Source organism: Tasmannia lanceolata, unplaced genomic scaffold (assembly GCF_043159265.1).
Source record: "Tasmannia lanceolata isolate RefF3 unplaced genomic scaffold, GAP_Taslan_0.1 ptg000048l, whole genome shotgun sequence".
Lineage (NCBI taxonomy): Eukaryota > Viridiplantae > Streptophyta > Magnoliopsida > Canellales > Winteraceae > Tasmannia > Tasmannia lanceolata.
This window is the reverse complement of record NW_027518725.1, coordinates 3152619-3179416: the sequence shown is the minus strand read 5'-3', so window position 1 is coordinate 3179416 and position 26798 is coordinate 3152619. Positions and strand designations below refer to the sequence as shown.

Below are 26798 nucleotides of genomic sequence, written 5' to 3'. Positions count from 1 at the left end.
CCCTTGGATGTTCTATTACACCCATCCACCTACTACTGTTAAATCTTACTGAAGCTTCAATATGCAATCCTTGTCATTTCATCAACTCTGTGGATTCGAAACTTGACAAGGAATTACCAGATATCCTCTGCAACTGGGATGCTGTTCATTTCCAACTCCTTGTGTCTCTCTACAACCCAGCTTCACCATAGAAACCGTTCTCATTGTTTTGTCCCTCTCTTTCCGTCTGCAACTTTACCCAGTGCTCTGGCTAACAACTTCAGAATCTCTCAAAATTGGACGGCACAAAAGACCCAGTTCAGTTTTATATGCCAATAGCATATTCATTGTTGGTCTGCTAGATGATCCTCCATGTCATAAGTATCTTTCAAGCTGTGGTCCATCAGTTTTTCAGATAGTTCAGGGTTGAGTAAAGACCACGTCTCCCAAAAAATCATCTTTAGGAAGAGGAAGGATATACTATGAATGAGAGTCAAAGAAGGTCAAATTGAGATGGAAATCACCTCCCCCACACATTATCAAACTGAAGTTTGAGGTTTGTTCCCTCATTCTTATATCTTAATCTGGTCTGATAGGCCACATAGATTCAACGGAGGCAGAAGTAAGAGCACTTCTTACAAGCACACAATTGTTTATATCAGAATTAGGAGGTAGACTTTAAATTGAAGGCGACTCATCAAACGTTCTATCTTGGATACAAGGTAATGAGGAATGCCCATTGGGCTAGGTCAGTTCATTAATGAGATTAAAGACCAAATGTGAGGTATGATTTGAGGGATACTGTCATATCTCAAGAAGTGCCACCGGGCTAGCCGATAAGCTAGCAAAGGCAGTAGGAAGAGTGGTTTTTTATTTTTTCTCCTTTTTTTCTTAATACAGTTACCTTTTCAGAATGAAAAAAGAAAAAGAAAAAAGAGAGAGTAAAGACCAAGGCTGCAGGGCAATAGATGTAGAAACCTAAAACTTGAGCTTGTGGTTGCTTAGGTTGAGAAACTTGAGCTTGTTTGGGGTGGTAATGTACCATGGCTGCTCTGAGATCTGACAACTGAGGAAGAGATAACTATCATGACTGGGTGAACCATTCTCGGAAGTCAATGAAAGAAGTGAGAATTACTTGAGCTTCACATCAGTGAGGAAGATATTGGAAGATTTTGATATATCTGCAGATGATTGAAATAGAGCAAGTTATGTCATGAGATTTACAGAAACTTAATCTTATCTTACTGCAAATTTAATGTTGCTTTGATTTGGTCATAGGTATGTTAGCGTTGGAAATAACTCTCTGATCTTGTCAAGATTTTTGTATCATTGCCTTCCTACTTTCTAACCATCCATCACATGTCCAGGATAAGAATCTGGAAGATTTTTTTTTTTTGCATGGCCTATCCAAGGATTATTTGTGTCTTGTCACCCCCTACAAATAGACAATAAAAAAGGAAAGATTGACTAACAGTGTGCAATTCTTTGAACAATTGCAAGCCGCTTATTCCTATGTAGAACATTAAGGCCTCTTTTGGAAGGCATTAAGATGGATATACAACCTTTATAACTACTATTTGGAAGTGAGACTATACATAGTGAATAAATGTTCTTATTTAGGCTCCATGTTTTTCACCATGGGTGTAAGACAAATTTATGCCCATTTTCCACTTAAAAATGGGAGTAAATTTGTCTAACACCCATTTTACATAGAAAGAAATGTAGCCTTTAAAGAAAGAACAAATATGTAGATGATCAAGTGGAATTTATCACAAAAAATATTCTTGCCTTCGTGAGCTTAGTTGATCACTGAAGAGTTTCCATTGCTTTGCGTCGTGTGCAAAATAGAAAAACCCATTCCACTCAAATGGTGCGGCTCGGACCATGTTGGGTCGGGTTGAGGCCAACTCTAGCCCAACCCAATGAAGCAAAACCTCAACCCTAACGCCACCCAACCTGAGCCTCAAGTTAAGAAGGGTCAACCCTAACCCAATCCACCTTTCAATATCTCAACCCTAACCTAACCAGACTTTCCAAATCAGGTCGAGTGGGGCTGGGTTGGAACAAATTGGGTTCAGATTGGCCTCGGGCAAAAGCAAAAAAAAAAAAAAAAAAAAATTACAGAAAAAAAACGTAACACTATGCACCTGTTTGGATTGCAGGAAATTTTGGGAAAGGTTTGGAAAGGAAAAATAATTCTACATTTCATGCTTTTCACATAGGTTCTGTTCAGTTGCATTCTTGAGAAAGGAAAGCAGAAGAAAGTGAGCCAAATTCTCCCGTGATTTGACATTTTCCGCCGTTCACTTGTTTTCTCGGGAAAGCGGAGTTACACAGGTGGAAAATATAAATAATGACGTGAAAAACCAACTTTCTTGCACTTTCCCTCTAAATTTTCTCACCAAAAGGATGGGAAAATCACTCTCGTGAGAAAACCACTTTGCCTGCATACTTTCTTTTCCTTTCTCGGCCAAGTGAACAACGGAATTTTCTCACAGTTTCTCATCCCTTCTTTTCCAGTTTTCCACGTCAGATTCTTTTTCTTTCTTTTCTTTTCCTGCAGCTAGAAAACAAGTGAAAAGAGCCATATGGAAAAAGATAAATTAAACCAAGCCAATTCAATTTTTAGTTAGAGGTACCTTCAATTTATGATAATATCCATCTAATTTAACCCTAATCATATGGGAAATTTTTTTTTCACCAGATTTATTTATTTTTGCAAGCCAAATAGGGCTTAAGATTAAATTGGGATTTTGAAATTGCGATAAAATCATGATAAAATTAGGGGGGAGGGGACTGTTCGGGTTGGATCAGGTTGCTCAAAAATTAAATTGGGTTGGCCTGGTGAACCTTAACCCAACCTAACTCTAGGAAATGGGAACCCAACACTAGCCGAAATTATATGATGAAAGGCCTTTCAGTTCATTATTTTTCAAAAAGTACTGTACGGTGACTCAATGGGATGATCCAAACTGTCCATTTGTTGGGCCACAACATATAGGAACTGTTCATCATGGAAATATCTATAGATCGGAGGGCTAGGATCATCCTATCGAAATGTTTTTTTTTGGGCAACGGACGGTTTCGATCATCCTATGGAGTGTACGTAAAAAAAAAAACTGGACCATAAGGCCTTTCATCATATAATTTGTAGTACCTACTTTGGAAGCTAAAAGCAGAAGGGTAAACCAGTCATTTCCTTCTTTTCTTTTTACGGACGTATAACCGTCATTTTCGTCCTTTAGTCTACACCCCAACGACTGTTCAGTCAGATTCCACGTTGATACAGTGGCGACCTTAGAAAGAATTAGAGATGATTTTTTCCGCCCCCCTCTAGGATAATACACAACGTGATTTGACGTCTAAAAGTGTTACCAGTGGGGTGTATTAACTTACAGGGGTGCGAAAAAATTATAATCATAAGTGTTTGATCCCGTAGCAGTGGGTCCCACAAGGATATGATTTGATACAGTATAAAGACAAAAAAGCCGTGTCGGGTGCAGGCTGTCTTCACGCAAAGAAAACCTCGCGCCTCTTTTCCGTTTGAGAGAGAGAAAGAGAGAGAGAGAGAGATTTTTGTCCACTCGGCTTTTCCTTTCTTTCTCACTTTCAGAAGAGAAGAAACGAGACTGAGAATTACGACGAAAACGATCGGGATCTGAGAGATTCCGGTCCGGAAAATGACCGGAGAAGATTCCTGAATCACCGCATTGCATTTTCTTTCTCTCTTTATCTTCATAGTTTTGGTTAGGGTTTTGCTCGGTTGCAGATAGAGAGAGCTTTTTCTAGACTTCGTTTTTTCCCTTTTTCAGAGGACGATGAAAACGATCGGGATCTGATAGATTCCGATCCGGAAAATAGCTGGAAGAGATTCCTAAATCGCCACATTACATTCTCTCTCTCTATTCTCTCTTTTCCTGCGAAGTTTAGTTACTTAGGGTTTCAGTATTCCTCAATGGGAAGTGTCACTTCAGAAGAAGATCCTTCCGATCTACAGAGCGATCGGTTCGGAAGCTACAGCTTGAGTGCTGACGTCAGCGAGTCGGAGAGCTGTACCAGCTTTTCCGGCCGCCGTTATGACGGCGAGGCCTCTTCGAGTTCTCCGGCGTCTTCACCTCTCACCGTCATCCGTACCGGTACCGGAAATTCTACTTTTCCGGCGGAGGCCGATCCGGTGCCGCTGCTTTTTCCGGCAGTCGGCGGTAAAGATGTGGTGGTGTGGGAGGAGAAGATGGAGAAACGCGAGACTGATTTATCTGGTTTTTATTTATTTATTTATTTTTGCTTTCGGATCTTGCCCTAGAATTTTTTTGATATTTCTACTCCTGGTTTGTTATTAAGTATTCATTTATTTAGTAGACAATCTAAATATTTACGTTCTCTTCATGATCTTGCTTATATTTTTTTAATTTTTAATAATTTTCTGTTGTTGAAGAAATTTATTTCGGCTCTTGCCCTTGAAATTTTTTAATTTTAAATAATTTTCTGATCTAAATATTGATGATCTCTTTGTGATTTTGTGCTTCCACAAGGTTAATTTTTTAATTTTTAATAATTTTCTAGTCTAAATATTTACGTTCTCTTTGTGATTTTGGGCCTCCACATTTAATTTTTAATAATTTTCTGTTGCTGAAGAAATTGAGATGATGAAGGAGAGATTTGCGAAGCTTCTTCTTGGAGAGGACATGTCTGGCGGAGGAAAAGGCGTCTGCACTGCCCTTGCGATTTCGAATGCCATTACAAATCTCTCAGGTAGTATTTTTTTGCCATTTTTTTTTCTCTTTTTCTTCTATCAATTTCATTAACTTTATTTGCGTCTGCACTGCCCTTACGATTTTGACTGCCATTACAAATCTCTCCAGTAGTATTTTTCTCTGTTTCCCTCCTTTTTCTTCTATTAATTTCATTAATTTTATGTAATTTCTGTTTGAAAATGGCAGCCACTGTGTTTGGAGAGCTATGGAGGCTGGAGCCCTTGGCGCCACAGAAGCAGGCATTGTGGCGCCGCGAAATGGAATGGCTTTTATCTGTGAGCGATTCGATTGTAGAGCTCATCCCTTCCTTGCAGCCATTTCCCGGCGGCAGAAGCTTTGAGGTATTGTGAAAACCACCAATTACTCCAAAAGCTTAAGCTGTTGTTGGTGTTATTTAATCATTAATACTTCAACAGGTAATGGTAACCCGCCCCCGCTCTGACCTCTACATAAACCTTCCCGCACTTAAGAAACTAGACGCCATGCTTCTTAGCATGCTTGATGGTTTCCGGGACACCGAATTCTGGTATGTGGATCGTGGGATACTGTTGGCTGATGCCGACAATGTCAATGCCTATCCGTCTTCTTCTGTTCTTGGGAGGCCTTCTCAGAGACAGGAAGAGAAATGGTGGCTTCCGTACCCGAGAGTCCCATCGAATGGGTTGTCGGGTGATGCGAGGACGAGATTGCAGCAATGTAGGGACTGTGGGAATCAGATCCTTAAGGCAGCCATGGCGATCAATAGCAGCGTTCTTGCAGAGATGGAGATCCCTGATATCTATTTGGAGAGCTTGCCGAAGGTTCAAATACTCTGTTCTTTTGCTGAATGTTGCTTTAGATCTAACTTTTCACTTGATATTTGCTGAATCTGAATTTGCTGCTGAGAACTGATTATAGCTATTTCACAAGGGATCACCTTATGATTTGATGGAATATGTGATTAATTGTCTTAAACATAGGGGGTTTTGATAGTGGCATTCTGTGTTTTGCAAGAGTTCAATAATCAAGTGTATTTAAGCTCTTTAAGCCTTAGCTTTGAATTGTGGTTCGTGATGAGTTAGGTCTTCCTTCTTTGTTATCCTATTTACACATTATAATATCCATCTGTATTTAGCCAATGAAATGAAAGTTTCTTGTTCACATCTATTATGTACTGGGGAGTATATTTTCTTCTCGTTCGCAACTTAATGATGTCAGGGTGGGTGTTGTTCTCCATGGAAGAAGGGTCACAAAAATCTTTGAACTTGCTCAGTAACTTCATTGCTTTCTACCACCTTCTTAAGCATTGTTCTCGTATTGTGACATGGTATCTGATGTTTCTGTGAGCTTGAAAACCTTTTTCCTAAAGAGACTGTTGTGTGAGGTTTTCCTTCGGTTAGGTCTGACAGGGAAATGAAGTCAAATGTTGATGCCAATTTTGGTTGCATCAAGCTAAATGTTCTAAACAATTTTGAAAAAGTCAGATCTTTTTTGGTACCTGCCAGTCCTGCAGTTGTTCTTGGCAAATTGTTGTACGATAACAACTGCCACGACAAGTTCCTCACCATGTCTTTCAGCCATTCAGTTCAAGTCACTCCAATTGCATCAACTCAACTTCGGTGAATCTCCAAGGGAAATACCTCTGATTCAACCATCTGATCATATTTAGAGTCATCTTCCACTATTAAATTGTCAATATTTTTACTATCAACCTGGCAAAGCTCGTGAAGGATGAGAAGCACTTCTGCTGCAATTGAATATTTTATGCCGATTGTTGGACCAAAGAAAGCCCATACTGTAAAGCCAAAATTCATCTCTAAGAAGGCCTCCTATCCTGGCTAGGCTAGGGTTTCCCAAACTAGAACCATCAAAATTTAGCTTTAAGAACCTAGTAGAGGGATGAGACCAATGCAGAGCAGGGGTTAGAGTCCTGCCTACCAGAGCAAATCTCAATCCAACAGCATCTCAAAGTGGGTTCAGAAAATTCCTGAAAGCGAGGGAGAACAACTTAGTGAAGCACTGTTGGCAGAGCCTGTTGGAAGATATTGAGAAGATCTCTGGTTTTCCCTTTGAAAATATGTCTATTTCTTTCTTTCCAAATAGCCCAAATAGCAACTAGAAGGGCCAAAGTTCATAAAGCCCTTCCTCTTTCAGGCCATGGGAAAGAAGCGAGGCTTAAAAAATTCAGCAAAATGAGAGAAGACCCAAGAAATACCAAAGCGATTTAATATGTGCACCCAAATTATTCTAGTCACTTTGCAGTGAATAAAGATGTGGTCTACAGATATCCCTACCTCCCACCCAAATTATTCTAGTCATTTATGATGATGATGTTATGACTTCGTAGATGGTCCACCGTCAAAATCTTATGTAGAACCACGGTCTACCAAAAAACGCAAACTCTAGGTGAAACAAGAATCCTCCAAATTGTGTTAACTAGCAAGGCAGGTGAGTTCAACAAGAGAAACTTCTAGAAAGATTGGAATGAGAATATCCCATTTGAAGCCCAAATCCAAAACCTCTTATCCTTTCCCATTCTTATGTTGAAGAACAATTCCAACGTTTCCTAAAGCAACGAAATTCTTCCTATTTCCCAATAAAAAAATGTTCGTGTGGGAATCAACCTTCTAATTTATTCTTCCATCGATGCAGCTAAAAGAATCTGAAAGGAAGATTTCCTTTTGCTCTTCAATGTGGCCTCCAACAATGAAAGTGCCCACCCCCTCCCTTCTCTTTCTCTCTCTCTCTCTCTCCAAATCTCCCTTCTATTCCTTCACTCTCTTTTCCCGTGATCTCTTCTTCTCATATTTTTCCACTCACCTTCACAGTTGGGTTTAAGCTGCCCCTCTACCCCCTTTCTTTTCCCTTGCTTGTACTTGATTCTCCATTCTTCTCCCTCTCTCTTTGTCTTGATTGTGAAAATCCTGCTTTTCCCTCTCTCTAGCTGCTCTCTTTAGTCTCTTGGATACATCCTTTAGCAGATGATCTAAGGCTAGATATCCATCACATCACTCTACGGGACACCTTCACTAGCAGCCTATCCATATTTCCCTGCTCCTCCTTTGAACCATTCCAATAGTCTTTACACCCTTATTTTACCCTGATCAACACTACCCTTGTCATCCATGACGCCTACCTTGCTTGTACCATTACCCATCATATCCTCACCCCTTGGAACATCTTGAAGGCCATACTTGTTGGATTTCATAGAACTGATTATTGGGACAGATTTACAGCTGATGACTGATTTTTATTTCATATTGATTAGTTGTTTCTTGTTGGGACTTACAGTACGGAACATGGTATGATAATTTTAATTTCTATTAATGATTGAAATTTTTAGCATAGAATTTCTATAAGGCCACGTTTGGATACGTCATGTTTTTGTATTTGGATTTGGATTTGAGTTTGAGTTTTGGATACAAAATACATCAATCATCCTCATGCTCATGTTGTCCGAGGGAGGGAGGGAGGGAGCGAGGAAGGGAGGGTGGGTGGGTGAAGGTAATTGCCACAAATATGGATTTCTAAATAATGTCGTGCAGAACAGATTTGCAAGTCAGATTTTTTTTTCACTGCTGTATGTGATTTGGAAATCTAAGGATCTGATCCAGTTCTAAATCTCAACTGTAAATGTGAGAAATCTAAATCTAAATCTTGTGTTGTTGATTTTGATTGTTTATGTTAATGTTTTTTCTGGTTTGGAGTTGCATGTTGTTGTTATAATTGAATTAGAACCCTTTTGCTGTTCCTAAATTCCCTGAAGTCAAGCGAACCCTAGGCTTGCATCAAAATGTCATTGCTATTGTAAACTATCCAAACATTGTTAATTGTACCAAGATTACCTTAAAGATAGGGTTGGTTTGTTGGTACAGATTGGCTGGATATCTTTGATGGAGTCACTTAGACCATGAAAATGAAACCCTATTCTTCATATACTAGTGTGTTTTTCTTTTGGCATTGTATTGTATGGAAAACCTGGGAGAGTTTCCTACCTCTGGGTGTACTTCTACCATTTATGCTCTGTTTGGATGCCGGGTTTTTTTTTTTCCTGGGATTTATGTGGGTAAAGGTAGGAGACAAAAACATCTACTCTATGAAATTCTATTCTATAAGTTCCAGATTATTTTCTTGTTTTGTCTTGGTTCAATTTCAATTGTAATTCATGCCAACTGACACGCTAAAATAGGTGGGGGAATTCCATAAATCAGAATATTGGATACATAAAAAAACATCCTTTTTTTTAACATAAAACATACCTACTTGACATAAAACCTTAGCGTATATTTTAGTTGCATTTGGTGTATATTTTAGTTGCATTTGGTTTATTTCACTACAAAACCTATCTCTCGACTGGATGTGAACTTTGTGAGCAACATGCAACTCAGATTAATCGATATTTAGTTTCTTAAATTGACCTTTAAGTGTTCGTTCTTGGTCTTATTGGGACAACATCGTTTTGTTATTTTTGCAGAGTGGAAAATCTTGTTTGGGAGATATCATCTACCGATACATAACGGCTGACCAGTTTTCACCTGAATGTCTCCTTGATTGCTTGGACCTCTCATCTGAGCACCAAACTCTGGAAATAGCAAACAGGATTGAGGCTGCCATACATGTTTGGAACCAGAAACACCAGAAAAAACGTTCTTACCAGACAAAGGTGCGAAGGCCATCATGGAGTGGAAAGGTCAAGGGTCTCGACAAGAGCCAACTTCTAGCACATCGGGCTGAGAGTCTCTTACAGAGCCTAAGGCTTCGGTATCCTGCCCTCTCACAGACTGTTTTGGACATGAACAAGATTCAATACAATAAGGTGCCACCAATATCCTTTTTCTATCCCAGAGAATGTTTGTTCTTTTCTTATGTGAAACAACCAATTACTCCAAAAGCTTAAGCCATTGGAGTTGGTGTTATTTAATAATTTATACTTCAACATTCAACACTCCCCTTCACTTGTGGCCCCACTTTTTTTGGGTTGGCCTTACACGTGGACTTCTAATATCAAGGAGATGTGAGTTTTTGAACCCAGAACCTGTTGCTCTGATACCATGTGGAACCACCAATTATTCCAAAAGCTTAATCAGTTGGAGTTGGTGTTATTTAATCATTTATACTTCAACATTCAACATCTTCAATGCATATTTATTTTATTTCTCCTCAAGCAAGTATATCTGTTCGACGAAAGAAAAAGGAAAGTAAGCCAGCCTGGTTTCATTGCAGGATGTAGGCCAGTCAATACTGGAGAGCTACTCAAGGGTTATGGAGAGTTTGGCATTCAACATAATGGCAAGGATTGACGATCTGATATACGTGGATGATGCAACCAAGCAATGCGCATCAGCAAAACCAGTTTCTCTGTTTGGCAGAGGAGGATTTGGGGGTCTTCCTGTGCAGAAGAGGATGTCACCCAGCCCCTTCTCAATCCAAAACTCCCCTTATGCTTCTCCATTTGGAACACCAACCTTTTGTTCTTCTACCCCGGTGGCTGGAAGCCCTAGAAGGGCGCAACCTCAACTTAGCAAGGGTAGTCTTTGGGGACACCGGGATGGCAAGTTGGAAAAGTTGGTTTCTGCTGATGCGGAGAGGCCGTGGTCATATACTGGAAACCTGAGTGCTAGAAAAGATTTAGGTGATGCCCCCAAACGTGACTGATTTAAGTAATCAATTGGCTGGATGCAACCATATTCAACTTAAAAAGCTGGTTTTGCAAGGGTCTCTAATGGCCGAGCACCGAGCAATTTAAAAGTGATGAAACACATCATGATTCAGGGCCGACACTATACACATGGAAAGTGTGGGATCCATGGCCTCAACATTTTAAAGATCTGATGATTGTAATTTTCCGATCATGGAATGTAGATTGTTTACTCATCTTTTCTGGTTTGGAACTTAAGATTGGATTTTCCAATTATCATGTCCTTCCCAAGGTGATATCCAAAGGATGAACAGTTTGAAATACATGAAAACAATGATCAGTTTTATTTGGTAGATGACATGAACACGAAATCACACTTATCAGAGGATAACAATTCTTCTTTTTTCTCTTTTGGAATGGTAGAGGATACCAAATTTCTGATCAGTGGCTTGCAAATGGACATTTAAAAAGAATGACCAACACAGCCTCTGCTTATCCACCAACAGCTTGCAAATAGAATTAAGCTCAACCTTCAAATCTCTATTTACTAACCAAGCTTCTTCATCTATCATCCCTTTTGGACGGGAATTGGGACTCATCTACATGAAGCAAATTAAAATAATTGAATTAGAGAATATAGCTAAGTATAACAAGGCCCCCTACAAATTTCAGCAAATTAATGCTAAATATCTCGACTCTGTCGAAGATTATCCCTTTTAGAGTTGAGCTACATGTAGTCAAATTTCAGTCTGATGGTGAAGTACTCAACAAAGATAAATGCAAGGCTTCTATCATGTTTAAGAAGTCTCCTCACCCCAAAGGCAGATCCATATCAAGAATAGCTTCGAACCAACATTTTTCATACACATTGTGTGTGTTTTGGGGAGGGGTTGGGATGATTTGTAATGAAATAATTAATGGAGGGAATTGTAAGTATATTACATCAAGAGATATGGTTGATAAGTTGAACCTAAAGACAGAAAACACCCCAAATCATAGAAAATATCATGGTTTAAAAAAGAGAATGTGGTAGGCCTTGAAAAATATCATGGCTTTTTCCCACTGTTTGTACCCTACATGAGGTTGACCACTATTGAGCAAAGTAATTCATGTGGAAGACCTCACCTTAGATGGTACAATGCCCAAAAATTGTTATGAGTAAGTATTTCCTTGTATCTAATCAAGACCACATGAAAATAACAATACAAAATATGAACACACAACAATCCAAATTTAGCGTCCAATAAAGGCACTTATGAGAGGAAGGAGGAGAAAGAAAGAAGGAAAAAGAAACTCTAAACATTGGGGAAGAAGAAGAAAAAATTGTTTAAAAATGAACCCTAACTTGCTAGGAAACATGCACTACGTTGATAGTGAGGGTATCACATGTTTATTTTTTGGGTAGTATGAAAGTAGACATGTGCTACCTGGAAGTAAGCATATTCTGCCCTGAGAGAAAACATGCATTGCTCTCACTATCAGAGCAGCACATGTTTAATTTTAGGGTAAGACATGTTTCCTAATAAGGTGGTGCTCGCTTTTAGCATTTTCTCAAGTTTTCTTTTACTTCCATGATTTTAGGGGGCACCCACTTATCTAGATTTTGGAATGGTGTCCTTGAGTTTAGCATTCCCCTTTGAGCAATTAGAGTTTGTGAGTCTTATATATTGCTTTTTGTCAAAAAAAAATATTAGTATTATTCTATTTCCTTTGAAGATTCAAGGCGTGCTTAAGGTTGAAGACATGTTTTTTTTACCTTCCAATGATTTCCTCTACGCTGGTAATTGGTATGGATCTAATAAATAAAAAGAAAGTAAAATATGAAGCAACAAGGGAGAAAGGATTAGATCTTCTTTGATCCTAGCTGTTCATCATTCCAATGTTAAACAACCAAGTCCAAAAGCTTAAGCGTTAGAGCTAGTGTTAATTAATCATTTATACTAGAACAACCCCTTTCATGTGTGGCCCCTCTTTTTTTGAGTTGGCGTCACACGTGGATTTTTAATATCAAGGAGTTGTTGGTTTTGAAACCAGGACCGGCCGTGAGGCAACAGCTCTATACCATGTGAAACAACCAATTACTCCAAAAGCTTAAGCGGTTAGAGCTGGTGTTATTTAATTTTTTTTAAAAGATAAAAACCCTTTCTTGAAAAATGACAAATTGAGCTGGTGTTATTTAATCATTTAAACTTCGACAATACTTAGAGCCTGTTCGTTTAAGATTTTGGACTCAAAATTAATTTTGGGTCCAACAATTGGTTTTGGACTCACGATCAGTTGCCATAATCTTAAATCAACAGGACCTTAATCATTTATACTTAATCATCTGATCATTGATAGAGCAGACATACTGCAGATGGATAAAGAAGCTAGGTGGGTGACAATGAAGTATCATGCAAGATCTTATTGTCAGCCCAGCAAATTTATGCGTGTTCTCTGCCATTCGAAAAAAAAATAAAAAATTATGCATGTTCTTTGAATAAGTATGTTTATTCATTCATACCAAATACTGGTTGTAGAGAACATTACTTTTGCCAGACTGCGTATCTGTCACCGCTGGTTGCCAGGGTCCACTCAGTTCCACTTGGACTCCATGACCCATCTCCTATCTTCATGCACAATTTTTCATCAATGATCGCAGAATATAGATTCGAACGGGCCTCCAATATTTTGATTGAAGAACGGCTGTGAATATCTTGACGTTTACGGATGTCCATCTGCATAGATATTTTTCAAGAGCATAAGATCTGAAAGTCAGAAGAAGAACACAACCCTGATTTATTTAACTTCAATGGGCGTGGTTTTTAAGTACCAGTTTCACAATTTTGTCATGCGTGGAGCCACCCCAATCATAAAAATGGTCATAGAATACTGTGGGTATTCCGGGGTGTGTCAGTATGTATGTATATCCCTGTAGAATAAATCAGGATCAGAAACTACTGTGAAGATGGTTAAAAAAAAACACAAGCTATGCGAATTAAAAGAAGTAACAAAGAGCTCCTAGTAAAGAATTAGCTCAATAGACATGGCATAAGCTCATTAAGATTGCAACTAGAGAATATTTTTGTTTTTGAAAGTTAACAGAATAAAGAATATGACCACCTCTAACTAAAAATTTAAATCAAATATGGAAATGGTACAGCCTTCCGGTTCAGCATTCATTATGAAGTCGAAACCAACTACCTTAACAAATAACAACAGCCCAAGGAACTGATTCCAACAGCTTCAGAAACCAATCTAGAGGTTTTCGACATACGATAGCTATTACTTTTGTTAGGTTATTGAGGACATTACAGAACTGGTGCCATCTTTTTCTTTTCCGTTCTTTTTTTTTCCTTTTATTTTGTATTTACTTATGGCTGACTATAAATGTTGAAATTTTTCTCATCGCGCTCAAGTATGGCCCTCAAGGAAGTCAAGAAATACTTAGAACTGAAGTTTACAGTATAAGAAGTTTAAGCATCCTCATAAATGAAAAGCAAAAAAAGCTTCCTCATAAACGATCCCAATCATTGATGTTAAAGTTAATAATTCTATATTTGAGGATGGAGTCCAGATTTCGAAGCACATTTGCCTGAAAGTTGTTCATAATCTCCTATTAATGGCAATCTTACTTTCAATCATGAAAGCTCCAAAATAACTATTAACTTCAGTAAAGCATAATTAGAGCAGCCTTCTCATTTTTATGTAGACCTAGTATGCTAGCAAATTCAGGTTAAAATTTTATTTATTTGGGTACCCCACGATAAATCATACGATTGCTGGTCATACACAAAATATAAAACAAAACAAAAGTCATAACTTCTATAAATTTAAAAAGAAAATAACACTAGAATGAAACTCCGAAAGATGAGAAACATATGTTTAAAATGGATGCTGGAAACAGAACACGCAATCAATGCTAATGTTAAAAGGCATATTTATAAAAAAATAAGACGGTGCAATCAGCTTGAAGCTTGCACAACATACCTCCATAACATGATCAGAAGGGAAAGGCCAATGAGCCTGAAAGAATGAAACCACATGATTATGTGTTAACCACATGACGGCTGGGAAATTGACTATGATAGGAAAATCTGCCGCACCTTTTGCTAGTAAAAAAACTTTAGCAAACTTAATGAGGGAATATCAAATTTCCATGGAGAGAGTAACCACAGTATTTTTACTTTTTAAGTACCTGTGTTGACCCTGTGTCATGCTTCTCAATGAATGTGGCAGCCCTTGAAGGCCACCATCCCATTACACCAGGCGGCTTCCCTTGTGGATCACGCAAACGCCATAGTTCTCCCTTAACAGCTTCCTGTGAGGAAAAAATAATCATCTAAGATATCCCCTAACAAAAGAAACATTCTATTAGCACGTAGTAAAAAATGAACTACCTAATCAAAGTAAAATTCCATGTCACTGGAACAAGATACCTGAAGAATACCCTTTGTTGTGAAATCAAATGCAGCACAAAGCCCTCCTACGTTGTCTATCCAATCGATAATTCGTTGTCTATGACTATCTGCACGTTATTCAATTGATTGTAGACAAAGGACCTATCAGTTATCTTTAAGATGAAACTAGAAATTCCAAGAAAACATATAGTATGAAATAAAACTAAGTTAATTGACTGAAAGGACGAGACGAACAGAATAATATGGCATAAGATTTGGTTAGGAATATTAGATCTACAAATGTCAAATCACACGGAACCTAGCTAAATGTAGGGTTTATTTTATCTTTGAATGAATTCAGAACTGTCGATAAGGGTCTCAAACATCTAGTACATAAAAGCGACAGACTTGAAGTTGAAACCAAATCTCTCTTGCTCTTTACACTACTAATTTTACCTAGAAAGGAATACAATTCCAACGAGACAATAATTTGAATAGCTAATCTGATTAAATATTTCTTTGTTAGACTTTGGTTCAGATTGCCTGGCCATGTGATAAATGGCATAGTAAAAATTAACGGTGGCATGTTGAATACCTTGGTTGTAATCCAATCGGCTGCTAGGAGTTGTATAGTTGCAACTATCCCTATAGTCCCCAACAGAAAATACTGGCTTTGATTCCTCAATATATTCTTTCACAAGTTTTGCCTCGTAGCTAAACATTAAACATTATAGAATAACATAAATAATGAGCCAGAAATCAAACAAGTGAATGTTACAAGTGGAACAATTTGCAGTCTTCACTAACCCTTTCGCATAATCAAAATGAAAATCCTGAAATCCAACACTCTTGCGAAGCCATCGTAGCCACTCAATAATGTCTTTTCGTACAAAAGGTTTACTAGGATCTATGTTTGGGACACCGTGGAAGCTATCCCCAGTGCTTCGGCTCCCCTGGAAGCAAAAGCATTAAAAGATTTAAGACAGGGAAACAATATTAAATGTGAAGCGCATCAGCATTCTCAAATCCGCAGTGAATGCCATCAAAAATTTCAAATCAAACATATAGCATAGCCATGTACATTAATAGACTCAATTCCTTAACTGTGCGGATGGACCCATCAGTCCATCACACTACACTTTGTACTACTATCGGTTTGATCTTAAGATCCTTACCAATCCACCATATCGATTAAATGATCCCTCATTCCCTTTAATAGTTTCAGAACGATGATCTATAACTATGTCAGCCATTGCTCTAATGTTGCGCAGCTGCATTTTTTGAAGTAAAGCTTTTAATAGGTACTGAGATCCATATGAAGAGTCAAGTGAATAGAGGTTTTGTGGTAGGTAACCTGTAAACAAAGAGAAATAATAAAGAAATGCAACAAGGCTTGCACGCAAACTACAAAAATAAAGTGGAGAAGTGTTATTCTCTCAACCTTCTGGTGAAATTGAATGTGTTGCAGGCGGCAACCATGCTGATGTAAACCCAGATTCTGCGAGATCTGGAAGTTTCTTCTCTAAATTTCTCCACCAATCATATTTATGAGATTCCCAATTGAAAGCCTGTATACAATAATAATGCTTGAATATTATAGATATTGCAACTCTTGGCAGGAACATGGCAGTTGGAGAAATAAAATATGATATGATATGAAGTTAAATACCATGATTTCTTCACCATAGCTAACACATAGTTCCAAATGAATAAATTTTGATCAGAAAAAGTGGTCTCTGATAGGGGCTGATTAATTTGTAACTTACAGGCAGAAATCTGACTCAAGAACACAGTAATATTATTTTCTCACAAAGATAAACTGTGGCTATCATAAGTCTACATTAAGTCTCATGTTTACCGTATGAAAATATACAAACCAACATAGAAAACATGCCTAGAATGACATTTCTGTTACCAGTCATGCAAGATAGTAAAAAAGAAACCCTAAATAACCATTTTTTTGCTATGATTTTGCTGACACTTTGAATTTATTGCTGACACACGTGTCATGCCGTGTTTGGCACGAGACGCATGTCCACGCGTGTCAACACTCCTTTGGACAATTTTCAATGTACTGCTAGAAGTGTTAATGTGGGTGTGTGGACACGTTTTTGTACCTGTCAAGTGTGACATTCCAGGTACTATACTGTGGCAGAGTCATTTCTCTGTTATGTTAGTTATTGGGTTCCTGTGCCTGAACATTTTTTCACTTAACATTATTATTCTTTAGATGATTCAAAGGAGGTGATATTTGATCAAAATCAAACCTTCTACACACCTATAGATCTATAGGTGCAATAGTAAGAAACTCTAGGCAATAAACAATACTCTTGGCTTTATTATCAGCCTAAATCTGTTGGGAAAGAAAATAAGGGACTCTTGACAATAAAAGAATGGACTGTCTGGCATTGAAGGCTTGGATGGTTGACTTATTAAAGATTAATGAAAATGGTTTCTACCATTTCTTCAAAAAGTGAAGCAGTTCTACCTCTCCTTCACTCAGCAATAAATTGTGGGCAGATATTATTGTAACAAAAATGGAAGAGGGATTGGTAGATTTATCGCAGAGAGTTCGGGACCTGGAAAAGGGAGAGGCATTGGCTACATGGAGGAATTGAAGCAAAATTTTCTGTTGACTTCAAAGGAAATTGTGTTGTGGAATAGTTGGGAGTTTTGTTATCAGGCGTACAAATGGCATAGAGGGACTATGGTTGAGAAAAATTTCCCCAGTCTAGACCGTTATCCTTGGATTCTTATTCTGATGTGGAAAACAATTTCATCAATGGAAAAATATAGACAGATTCCTAAAATAAGGCCCTGAGGATACTATTTCATTGGACTGCGTGGGATGTTATCCAATTAGAAATATTGTTCATCTATTAGCTCTAATAGCTGTAAATAGTGAAATTCAAAGTTAACCAAATTAGACCCAGAATACAGGACATGCGGCTTCATCTAAATATCAAGCCAAAAAGTAAAATTTCCTAAAAGTATTGTCCTAGCCATTCAGGGCATTTAGGATAGCCCATCTCTGCCAATTTACCTGGATAAGAATTTCTCTACCACTCCGTAAAGCTGCACCTGCAAATGATTTCAAAACCATACATGTTCAGCATTTGCAATATTGAAGAAATAAGATTGACAAAAATATACTGTAGCACGGTATGGTCTAAGGCAAATATAAATGCATCACGGTGAGTATCCCATTCATAAAAATATATCTTTGAAATTTATTGTTATCCTCCAAAAGCAAGAATTCATCCTCAATATTTAGGAGCATCATTACACAGCAAATGACAGTGTATTAGTAAGATCATATTCACAGAGCACTATATGTCAACATAGATTTTTCATAAAATATTCTTTTGTACTTGGAGAAAAGATCCTTGTCAACTCAAACTAATCCACTGGAATTAGAAGAAAGAAAAGGAATATCTGAGAACACATATGTACCGTCAAAGGACTCTCTGCCATCAAAAACCTGCATTCCATCACAAAGGAAAAACAATGGAAGATAATAAGTTTGAGAACTCTGTACAATCTTAGAAAAGAAAATACCAGCTAAATTCAGACATGAACAAATAGACTGTAAAAATCTGGAAAACATGTGAAAAGAAAAACATCAAAACAGCAAGAGAAATGTTGTGTGATCCAGATTCATACGCTATTCACGTGACCCATTTCCAGTCAGAATACAATCGTTGAGAGACACTCTTAGATGGAAAAAGTCCTGCATCCATAATTAAGCCACCACATAAGACTCCATCCAATAATCTTCAAACCAAACAAAAAAATTAATACAATGATAATAAAAACATCATGGAACCGTATACTTTGTCCTGAAATCTGTGAAACAACCTATTTCTCTAAAAGCTTAAGCTGATAGAGTTGGTGTTATTTAATCATTTATAATTTAACACTCCCGCTCACATGTGGCCCTCTCAATTGGGGTTGGCCATTTTAATACCAAGGAGTTGTTTGGTTTTGAACCCAGGACCTGTTGTGAGGCAATAGCATTGATACTATGTGAAACAACCAATTACTCCAAAAGCTTAAGCTGTTAGAGTCTGTGTAATTTAAATCATTCATACTTCAACAAAATCCGCATCTTCTTTTGAAAATGTTTTCATAGATTCTGCACTCAATATGAAATTAATGTGGTTTAAAACCTGCTAAATATGAATTGAGCAGTTCCAAACAAAAATCATAAAATTCAATTCATAGCTTTTGACAGGTTTGATAGATGTACTCGTTCGCTTCATCTTAAAGAATCGGAGGGAGTGTAAATATCAATTTTCTCTATAAAAAAAGCACCACGTGTATGGAAATAACAGAGCAGAATTGCAAATGGGTTAGGGTTCGTTCATTTACAGTAATTGGATTTCTCAAAGACAATTCAAGAGATGAAAAATGAAAAGAAAGTGGTCGAAAGAGAGAAAGCACGCTCACCTTAGAAAACCCTGCTATAGAGGAGAGACTATAAATATCAATTTTTTTTTTGGTTTGAATAGCAATTAGGGTTTCGCATCCTCCTTCGCATTAAGCCTCTAAATCGGGAGAAAATTTGGAAATACGAGCGAATCAAAAGCTCCATCAGTGAGAAAACAATCGAAAGAAAGCTCGGATGAGAGTGTTTGATTCGATTCTTTACTGAATTTTCAGAAAAAAGGATTGATTTTGGGATAGGGAAGAATAAGAAAAAGGAGAGAATGGGCATCGGATTTGGGGATTTTTGCTTAACAACTTGTTGTGACAAAATTCGAATTTTTTTACTTTTACAAATGGGCCATTTGGCGCTTCTCCCGGGAGAAATGAGGTTGCTAAGCTCACTCGCGTGGGTTGGACGGAATTGTAACGGTCATCGAGTAGTCAGGTCAAATCGACGGTTAGGATCACTTGTTGGTTATGGGATCAATGGGGTGGAATTAGGGGTGCAATCATGTCACTGATGCCCTACCAAATTTATGATGGGACTTCATGTTTGGTATGTAGAATTTGGCAAAATGGAAGTTTTTGTTGTTTCTAAATGATAGAATGAAGGGCGTCCTTGCAAAAATCAGCTTCAAGGCGCCCTTATTGGTTGATTTACTTAAACTATGGCGCCTAAAAAAGTGGATGCTCAACTGAACTCAACTGAACTCAACAAAGCCTAACTGAACTCAACTGAACTCAACAAAGCCTTTGTCCGAAACTAGTTGGGATCAGTTAATGAATCCTTTAGAAAAATTTCATGAAAAAGGTGTAAAAATCTACCCCGGCTCAAATTGACTAAGTCTAATCCTAACTCTAGTTAGGTTCGTCTACATGGATCATTTTCTTCCATTCTCTCCTATCTAAGTAGATGGCGCCTGAAAAATGAAAACCGTGTTGACTTGGCGTAAATCAACCAATAAGGGCACCCTTGAAGCTGATTTTTGCAAGGGCACCCTTCATTTTATCATTCCTCGTGTTTCTATCATAGGAGATGTTTCTATCCGGCAGGAAATCCACCCTCCATATTTGATCCAACAGCAGCCCACTTTTTACACTTTTAAGGGGATGCTGTTGGATCAAATATCTACTGTAGAATAATGAGAAGTGATTTTTTTATGCCAAGCTTAAAAAAATTTTAAAAATCCCAAAAGATAAGAAATTTTTTGCCGGAAATTTTTACAACCAAAGTTTTAGTTAGAATCGGGTTTGAGAAAAGCAGCCACACACAACAGAACGTTTCACTGTCTGGAAATAAATAATTTCTCAATTGGGAGATGTAGGTGCATTGGAAGAACCAAAATTAATACATACAGATGGACTGCTAAAACATAGCCGGCCAACAAATTAATGAACACAACAGGAAGAATTAGGCTGATGTTAAGCCCTTTATACATGCACAGATGACAACAATAACAGTCACTTACCTCTGCTCGTATCGCTTCCCAGTCAGCCTGAAGGTTTTTCTTCGGTCATTCTTTTCTTTTTCCATTTTCGGATCAAACGACAAAGGCATTGTTGAGAAAGAGATGACTTTCCAGGATGAAATGAAACATTTGATTCATGTAACAGGAGAAAGATTTCCCACTCCTTATCCCAAAAGATAGGCGCGTATGATGATAGAATAAACCCATGATTTGAATGCAAAGGCCCTCGCCGTCCTAGGATGGTACATTTGATTCATGTAACAGGAGAAAGATTTCCCATTCGTTGGCCGGAAGGATATGTGGGTATGATGGAAATAAACCCATGACTTGAATGGAAGGGCCCTTACAGTCCTATCCTCTGGATGACACATTTGATTCATGTGACAGGAGAAAGATTTCCCATTCCTTAGCCGGAAATATGCATGGGTATAATGGTAATAAACCCATGATTTGAATGCAAAAGCCCTTAAAGTCCTATCCTCTGGATCACGAGGTTAGACCCCTTATCGAAAAGAAGGTTGCATAACCTTTCTTCCAAAGAAACGTTATACTGGGACTGACCATAACTCGGCAAACTCTTCTGTTCCTTCCTATAAATTTCCATTTCCTGAATTCTGCCAGCCTTTTCCAGACCAGCTATCAGCACCTCATATGTGCCAGAAGAGGCACAAATCCCTTTCTTTCTCATACTTGCGTAGATATCAAGACCTTTATCTACATCCCCAGATCGAATGTAGGCATTCATTAGAGCAGTATAAGTGACAGTATTCTGATCGTTGGGGAAAGAGTCGAAAATCTTTGCCGAGGAAACCTTCATTCCAGCACATCCAAGCTTGTAAATCAGGAGGAAAACCAAATATGTTCCAAGATTAATGCTGTTTTTAACCATTTCTTGGACGATCTCCATAAGCATTTGAAATTGGTTTGTTCTGATGGAGAGACCTATCAGAGCGATGTATGCAACTCTCTCGAGCTTTATGCCTATTTTTATACTATATTTGAAAGCCATTAGAGCACCGGACGGTCTACAATTAGCACAGTTTGCCCAAATGATGGTGGTGATAAGCTCAGGATTCAATTGTGTAGTCTTATAAATCATCTGACCAAGTATGTGTTCTACTGCAATAAAGTTTCGTCTGGCTAGAAGAGTTAGAACAATGCTTTTATCTGTATGGAAGTGAATATTGGTTGCAGTTAAATTTGTCTCAGATGTCTCCTCATCAATGCCTTCAAATGAGAGGTGTGGATTGACTTTTAGGAGGAGATTGTTGCTTTCTCCAGCAATTTTCAATGCTTCAAGTGCTTCCAGATATATGGGTTGGCGAAGGACAAGCTGGTTCTCTTTCATGTACTCGAGGATTTGAGTCATTGCGGCCATCTCTCCGGCTCTTGAACATTTCTGGACTAAAATATTGCATGTAGCCTTATCGGGTTGTATTCCTGTGTCTTGCATTTTGCTCAAAATCTCGAGAGCTGCTTGGAATTTACCTGCAACCATGAATAGCTCACTTAATCAAATTTCAATAGCTAATTGGAATTTTTTTATATTTAGGTTACTAGTCAAAGTCCTACGTGAGAACCCATGAATGGGCCATGGTTGAAAGAATGTACCACAAGGAGGTGGCAATTTTCAAAGTTAGAATGCAGCAGCATATAATAAGTGTCTTTCGTAAATGAATAAAAAAATGAAAATTATACTTCAATTAGAGGCCTAGTAAACTAAAATTTTACAATGATTGCATCCATAAAAAAAAATATTTATAATACTTAATTAATTTCAAAAATGTCAAATAATGGAATTGATGGAGCCATCTTATATGAACTGAAACAAAATGGGAGGATCATTGGTTTTTTTTCTTTTCTGAACATCAAAACTTTAATAAAAGTGTAAAGTGGAAGAAAAAATTACTAACTTTGGTTAAAGATAATTGATAGAGCAATGTTGAAGTCCATGCTAAACTGGGTCTCGTGGCAAGTTCGACAAGAAGATAGCTATATTTGGGATTACAAAAGGGAACCATAATCTTAATCATGGTTTCTATTTGGGAAGATAGCTATATTTTTAAAGGGCTTGTGGCAGGTCAACTAGTTTCTTGACCCATAAAGGAACACCATCTACATCCAGTCATCCATAGACTCAGATCCTGGTATGTAAAAAAATCAAGATGTATTCATGCACATCAATAGGTGCACTATTGATAGTAGCTACAATTAATTTCAGGATACATGTGAAAGGTTTAATATCATGACAAAGATGGATAATCGATAAAACATGACAACGGTGAAGCAACAAATATTTGAAAGTTTGATGATTGCATGTCCATATACCACAACACAAGGCAGATTTAGGCCTGACCACCATGAGGAAACAGTATATTTAGTCAAAAGTAAAGGAATATGCCATGCAACTACGGAAATGGTTTCCCTCATATTTGTGTTAATGACGTGAATAGTTGAAAAAGTAGGAAGAAGCAACTGTAGACCTCAAACAAGTTACAACAGTATGAGGCTGGACTGCTGGAAATAGTACCTTAAGTCATGGTTGTAAATTTCTATTGATACCAACACGAAATGACTGAAGTGTTTCTGTTTCCATCCCTACTAAATGCACACCAAAACCAAAACCGTATGTGTATTAGACTATTAGCGGTATATTAAATCAGTATGCATTACATAATTATATTTATATGAATTGCACATGAAATGCGGTGTATGCATTATGTATAAATTTTTATATGAATTATATGTGAAATGTGGTACATGCTGAATTATCACACATGTGCGACAACACATGTCACTAGGTGTTAGATGTTAGTTAATCCATTATGGATGGTTATCTTGCTTATGTGATTGTTTTTTAAGTGTATTTTTGTGCTTATTCTAGCATTTACTGAAGTTTTATCTTACAAATATATTATTTGCATATGTTTACATACGTTTCCGTAATTTTACAGGATTTCTATCGAAATTTCCAACAGAAACCATGGCGAATCAAACGAAAACCAAAACTGAAATTTAGAACCTTTCCTATAGCTGATAGTGCTGAAAATAAAGAAGCATGCCAATTAGGAAAGGAGACAAGATTAAGGAAAAAGGTAGTAATGCTTTTAGAGGACCTCAAAAACAAGAGCATCACAGATTGTTGTCCAGCAAAGTCACATAGTTATAAGAGATAAGAGCAGTCTATCAACATATAAGTAACGATTATGAGTGACAAACTGCTAAAGTTAGTTATGTCCTACAAACAGTAGGGCATAAGTAAATTCATTGCACAATAATATTACTGACATGATTTACACATTTATGACAACAGAAAGATCCATGCCACGACACAAATAAAAGAGGCATGCCGCGGAAACTGAAACAGGAAACAGACCTAGAACACTCAAACTGCTCAAGCACAAAGAGAATGATAAATAAATAAGTATACTCACCAGCTCCAGCAAGATGCTCGATCAAAACAGTGTAAGTGTAGCAATTTGGAGGGCATCTCGATTCAATCATCTGCTTGTAAATTTCAGCAGCCTCCTTTGGCCTATTATTATAAAAAAGAACCTTCATAAAGGCAGTGTAAGAAACCACCGTTGGATTGCACCCCTTTTCTTTCATTTCCTCCCACATTTTCAACGATCCCTCAATGTCCCCATCTTTAGAAAGCCAATGCAAAAGTGAGGTGTATGTAACAGCATCAATCTTTATACCTTTCTCTTGCATCTGCTGAAACACATATTTCATAGATGAAATCCTACCCGCTTCTCCAAAGATGTCCAGCATTGTTGTATAAGTAAACTGGTCGTGTTTAAAACCTTTCAAATTTGAAGCCCAATTGAAAAATAACCAAGCCTTTTCCATTGGTGGGTGGGTTTTTAGAACTTGGTTAATTGTGTAAGAATCCCATCGTATGGTGAGCTTCCCTAGCTCTTCTCGAGCAAATTCCCAAGTTGAGAACCTTAGAATCTTTGATATGTTATCAATGATATTTCTCATGTAAACTTTTGGGTCTTTGTCCATTGTCTTACTATTGTCCTTGAGACTTGTTTCAGACTTCCTCTTAATCGGCCGACCATACTTCTTCTGTTTAAATTGTTGGAGGGGGTGAATCCCACTAACAGAGTTCTTCGAGTGTTTGAAAAAGTGACCAGTGCAGAAACGATGGAAATGCAGCTTGCAGATGATAAATCCACGTATTCCATGTCGAATTGGCATAAATTATAGCCAAAATGCCTAATAAGTAAAACCCAAAATGCATTAAAGCCTCCCTTTGTCAGAGAAAAGGAAGAAAACAAAAGAGATGATGCTGGCTCAACATAATACACGCTATATTTTCGTAAAATTTGAAAATACAATTTTGCAGCTAAACTTCATTGGACAAGTAGCAGCATAAAAATACAATTTTAGAGCACAATACACACTATATTTTCGTAAAATTTGAAAATGCAATTTTGCAGGTAAACTTCATTGGACAAGTAGCAGCATAAAATAGCTAGCCAATCTACTCAGCAGCAAATGGGTATCAAACTATCATTGAAATACATCAAGATCATTTTTTAAGATCAACAGGGCAGTGTCATGTAAGGTTTTGATACTAAAATATCAGATATAAAACAATGAAATCTCTCTCAATAAATAAATAAATAGAGGTGTGGAACAGGATGCATTTTATTTTATTTTTTTTACGTTTCTTTCAATGTTATGTCTTTCATTCATTCATCAATAGAAAAACCTCAAAAATGAAAAAAAAAAAAAAAACCCAACAAACAGAAGTGGAAAATCTTAAAAGAAAATCAAATTAACGATGAAGAAAAAGAATTATAAAGGTATTAAGACTCACTGAATAAAAAAAGGGATCAAAAGGGTTGAGACTTTGTTCTTCAATCTTTAAGTCGGAGGTTCAATTCCAGCTTACCTGCAAAAAAAAATGAAAAAGAAGAAACAAAACCCAGGAATTAAGAAATTCCAAGCTCGAAAGAAAAATAAAAAAGAAACCCTAAGACCCAAGAATTTCACAAGAGAAGAGGCAATCACCTGCTGAGAGAGTGCGTATTGCGCGCTCCGAGTATTGTATCGATGGTCACAGGTAGAGCACTTGAAATTCAAGAAGGAAGAAGAGTTCTTCTCCAACTATCCTATTCGAGTGGGCCCCACGCCTTCTTCGGACGATCCTAGCCCTTAAAAAGATTTTTGGGGAAGATTTTCTAGTCCAATGGAGAAGATTTTTGGGGCACAACCTACTTAACTAAGATAGGGACCAACAAATGAATAGCTTAGATCATCTAGATAGGTGGGGCTCACTTTACTTTTTAATGTTAAAATTTTGGAAGTGAGATATTCTCCCCCTTTTCTTACTTGGGACAGCCCCTATAGTGTAATTTTTATCCCTGCTTTTTTACGCTAGAGGGGTCTGTCCCAGGTAAAAGAATGAGGCAAATATATCATTTCCCTAAAATCTTGGTAGAAAAAATATGAATGGGTAAATGTACAGGCGGGGGCCCACTTGTTCTATGATCGAAATCATTCATCCATCACGCATTTCTATGGATGGGCTATGAGTCCTCATTTTGAATAGTTTGTCGCATAGTTTCAAAACTCCCCCGTGTCATTGTATACTTCCCCGAGTTGGCCTTGTTCTTGTTAAAATCCATGTTTTATCCGACAAAACAATCAAAACTCATTTGACTCTCTCGAGTTATGACCGTGTCAAACGAACTGAGCAGTCAACCTCATCGTGCTAAGTCGGCCAGGATATGTTTTGGCATCGGCATTTTAAAACACTGATCTGTCGAGATTTTATTACTATTTTTTTCTTTGGGGTTATATAAGTAGTCGTTCTGAAGAGCCCGATGACACCTGGTTAGAGAATTAATTTCAGTACTTTGGTTTTTGGATACACGGATTTCTAAAACCTGAGAAATATAGGAGGATATGCTACTCTCTTGCTAACGGAAAGAGGGGCGAGAAGTCAAAAACAACAGCTGGTCTGATTCTTCTCTTGTCTCTTAGCTACAATTTTGAAGAAATCCTGGTTTCTAAAATCCTCATATCTGAACGGCCCCTTAAGTTCCCAAGGGCAAAACTTTTCAACCAACTTATGTGAGAGCAGAACGACTTTTCCATATGGTGTAAGGATCTACAAAAATACGGTAGCGGTACCACCCTTGATATCTGATCCAAC

At 37.6% G+C, this 26798-nt stretch overlaps 3 protein-coding genes across 6 annotated transcripts; 1 reads left to right on the top strand and 2 right to left on the bottom strand.

The window, feature by feature from the left end:
- The first annotated feature begins 3500 nt into the window (after window positions 1-3500).
- On the top strand, window positions 3501-10588 carry LOC143864477 (rop guanine nucleotide exchange factor 1-like). Its single transcript, XM_077375400.1, has 6 exons — window positions 3501-4238; window positions 4615-4731; window positions 4920-5074; window positions 5150-5533; window positions 9187-9528; window positions 9936-10588. The coding sequence occupies exons 1-6, from the start codon at window positions 3935-3937 to the stop codon at window positions 10365-10367; spliced, it is 1734 nt and encodes a 577-aa protein (XP_077231515.1). The 5' UTR covers window positions 3501-3934; the 3' UTR covers window positions 10368-10588.
- LOC143864479 (putative alpha-amylase 2) lies at window positions 10583-20758 on the bottom strand. 4 transcript variants are annotated; one of them, XM_077375404.1, is made up of 14 exons: window positions 19179-19487; window positions 18393-18459; window positions 18183-18210; window positions 17773-17810; window positions 16171-16297; window positions 15905-16083; window positions 15537-15682; window positions 15325-15443; window positions 14769-14857; window positions 14528-14650; window positions 14320-14355; window positions 13163-13261; window positions 12854-13067; window positions 10583-10949 (listed from the first exon to the last, which is right to left on the bottom strand). In XM_077375404.1, exons 2-13 carry the CDS (start codon window positions 18408-18410, stop codon window positions 12876-12878), a joined length of 1194 nt encoding a protein of 397 aa, XP_077231519.1. In that variant the 5' UTR covers window positions 18411-18459; window positions 19179-19487; the 3' UTR covers window positions 10583-10949; window positions 12854-12875. The 4 variants fall into 4 exon arrangements, with proteins under 4 accessions (XP_077231519.1, XP_077231518.1, XP_077231520.1 ...); XM_077375403.1 differs by having other exon boundaries at window positions 10584-10949; window positions 12880-13067; XM_077375405.1 differs by lacking the exons at window positions 10583-10949; window positions 19179-19487 and adding an exon at window positions 20627-20758 and having other exon boundaries at window positions 12634-13067.
- EMB3111 (Tetratricopeptide repeat (TPR)-like superfamily protein) lies at window positions 20434-25395 on the bottom strand. The gene is made up of 2 exons (XM_077375399.1): window positions 24061-25395; window positions 20434-22114 (listed from the first exon to the last, which is right to left on the bottom strand). The coding sequence occupies exons 1-2, from the start codon at window positions 24830-24832 to the stop codon at window positions 21093-21095; spliced, it is 1794 nt and encodes a 597-aa protein (XP_077231514.1). The 5' UTR covers window positions 24833-25395; the 3' UTR covers window positions 20434-21092.
- Window positions 25396-26798: the final 1403 nt, after the last annotated feature.

Excerpts from the sequence above, each read along its gene's own strand:
- LOC143864477 (XM_077375400.1), top strand. The coding sequence starts at position 3,935 with ATGGGAAGTGTCACTTCAGAAGAAGATCCTTCCGATCTACAGAGCGAT. Across the intron at positions 4,239-4,614 it reads ACGCGAGACTGATTTATCTG|AAATTGAGATGATGAAGGAG; the intron begins GTTTTTATTTAT and ends CTGTTGCTGAAG. Across the intron at positions 5,534-9,186 it reads ATTTGGAGAGCTTGCCGAAG|AGTGGAAAATCTTGTTTGGG; the intron begins GTTCAAATACTC and ends TTATTTTTGCAG.
- LOC143864479 (XM_077375405.1), bottom strand. Across the intron at positions 17,811-18,182 it reads TGGCAGAGAGTCCTTTGACG|GTGCAGCTTTACGGAGTGGT; the intron begins GTACATATGTGT and ends AATCATTTGCAG. Across the intron at positions 15,444-15,536 it reads CATTTTGATTATGCGAAAGG|CTACGAGGCAAAACTTGTGA; the intron begins GTTAGTGAAGAC and ends TTTAATGTTTAG.
- EMB3111 (XM_077375399.1), bottom strand. The coding sequence starts at position 24,832 with ATGCCAATTCGACATGGAATACGTGGATTTATCATCTGCAAGCTGCAT. Across the intron at positions 22,115-24,060 it reads CGAGCATCTTGCTGGAGCTG|GTAAATTCCAAGCAGCTCTC; the intron begins GTGAGTATACTT and ends TCATGGTTGCAG.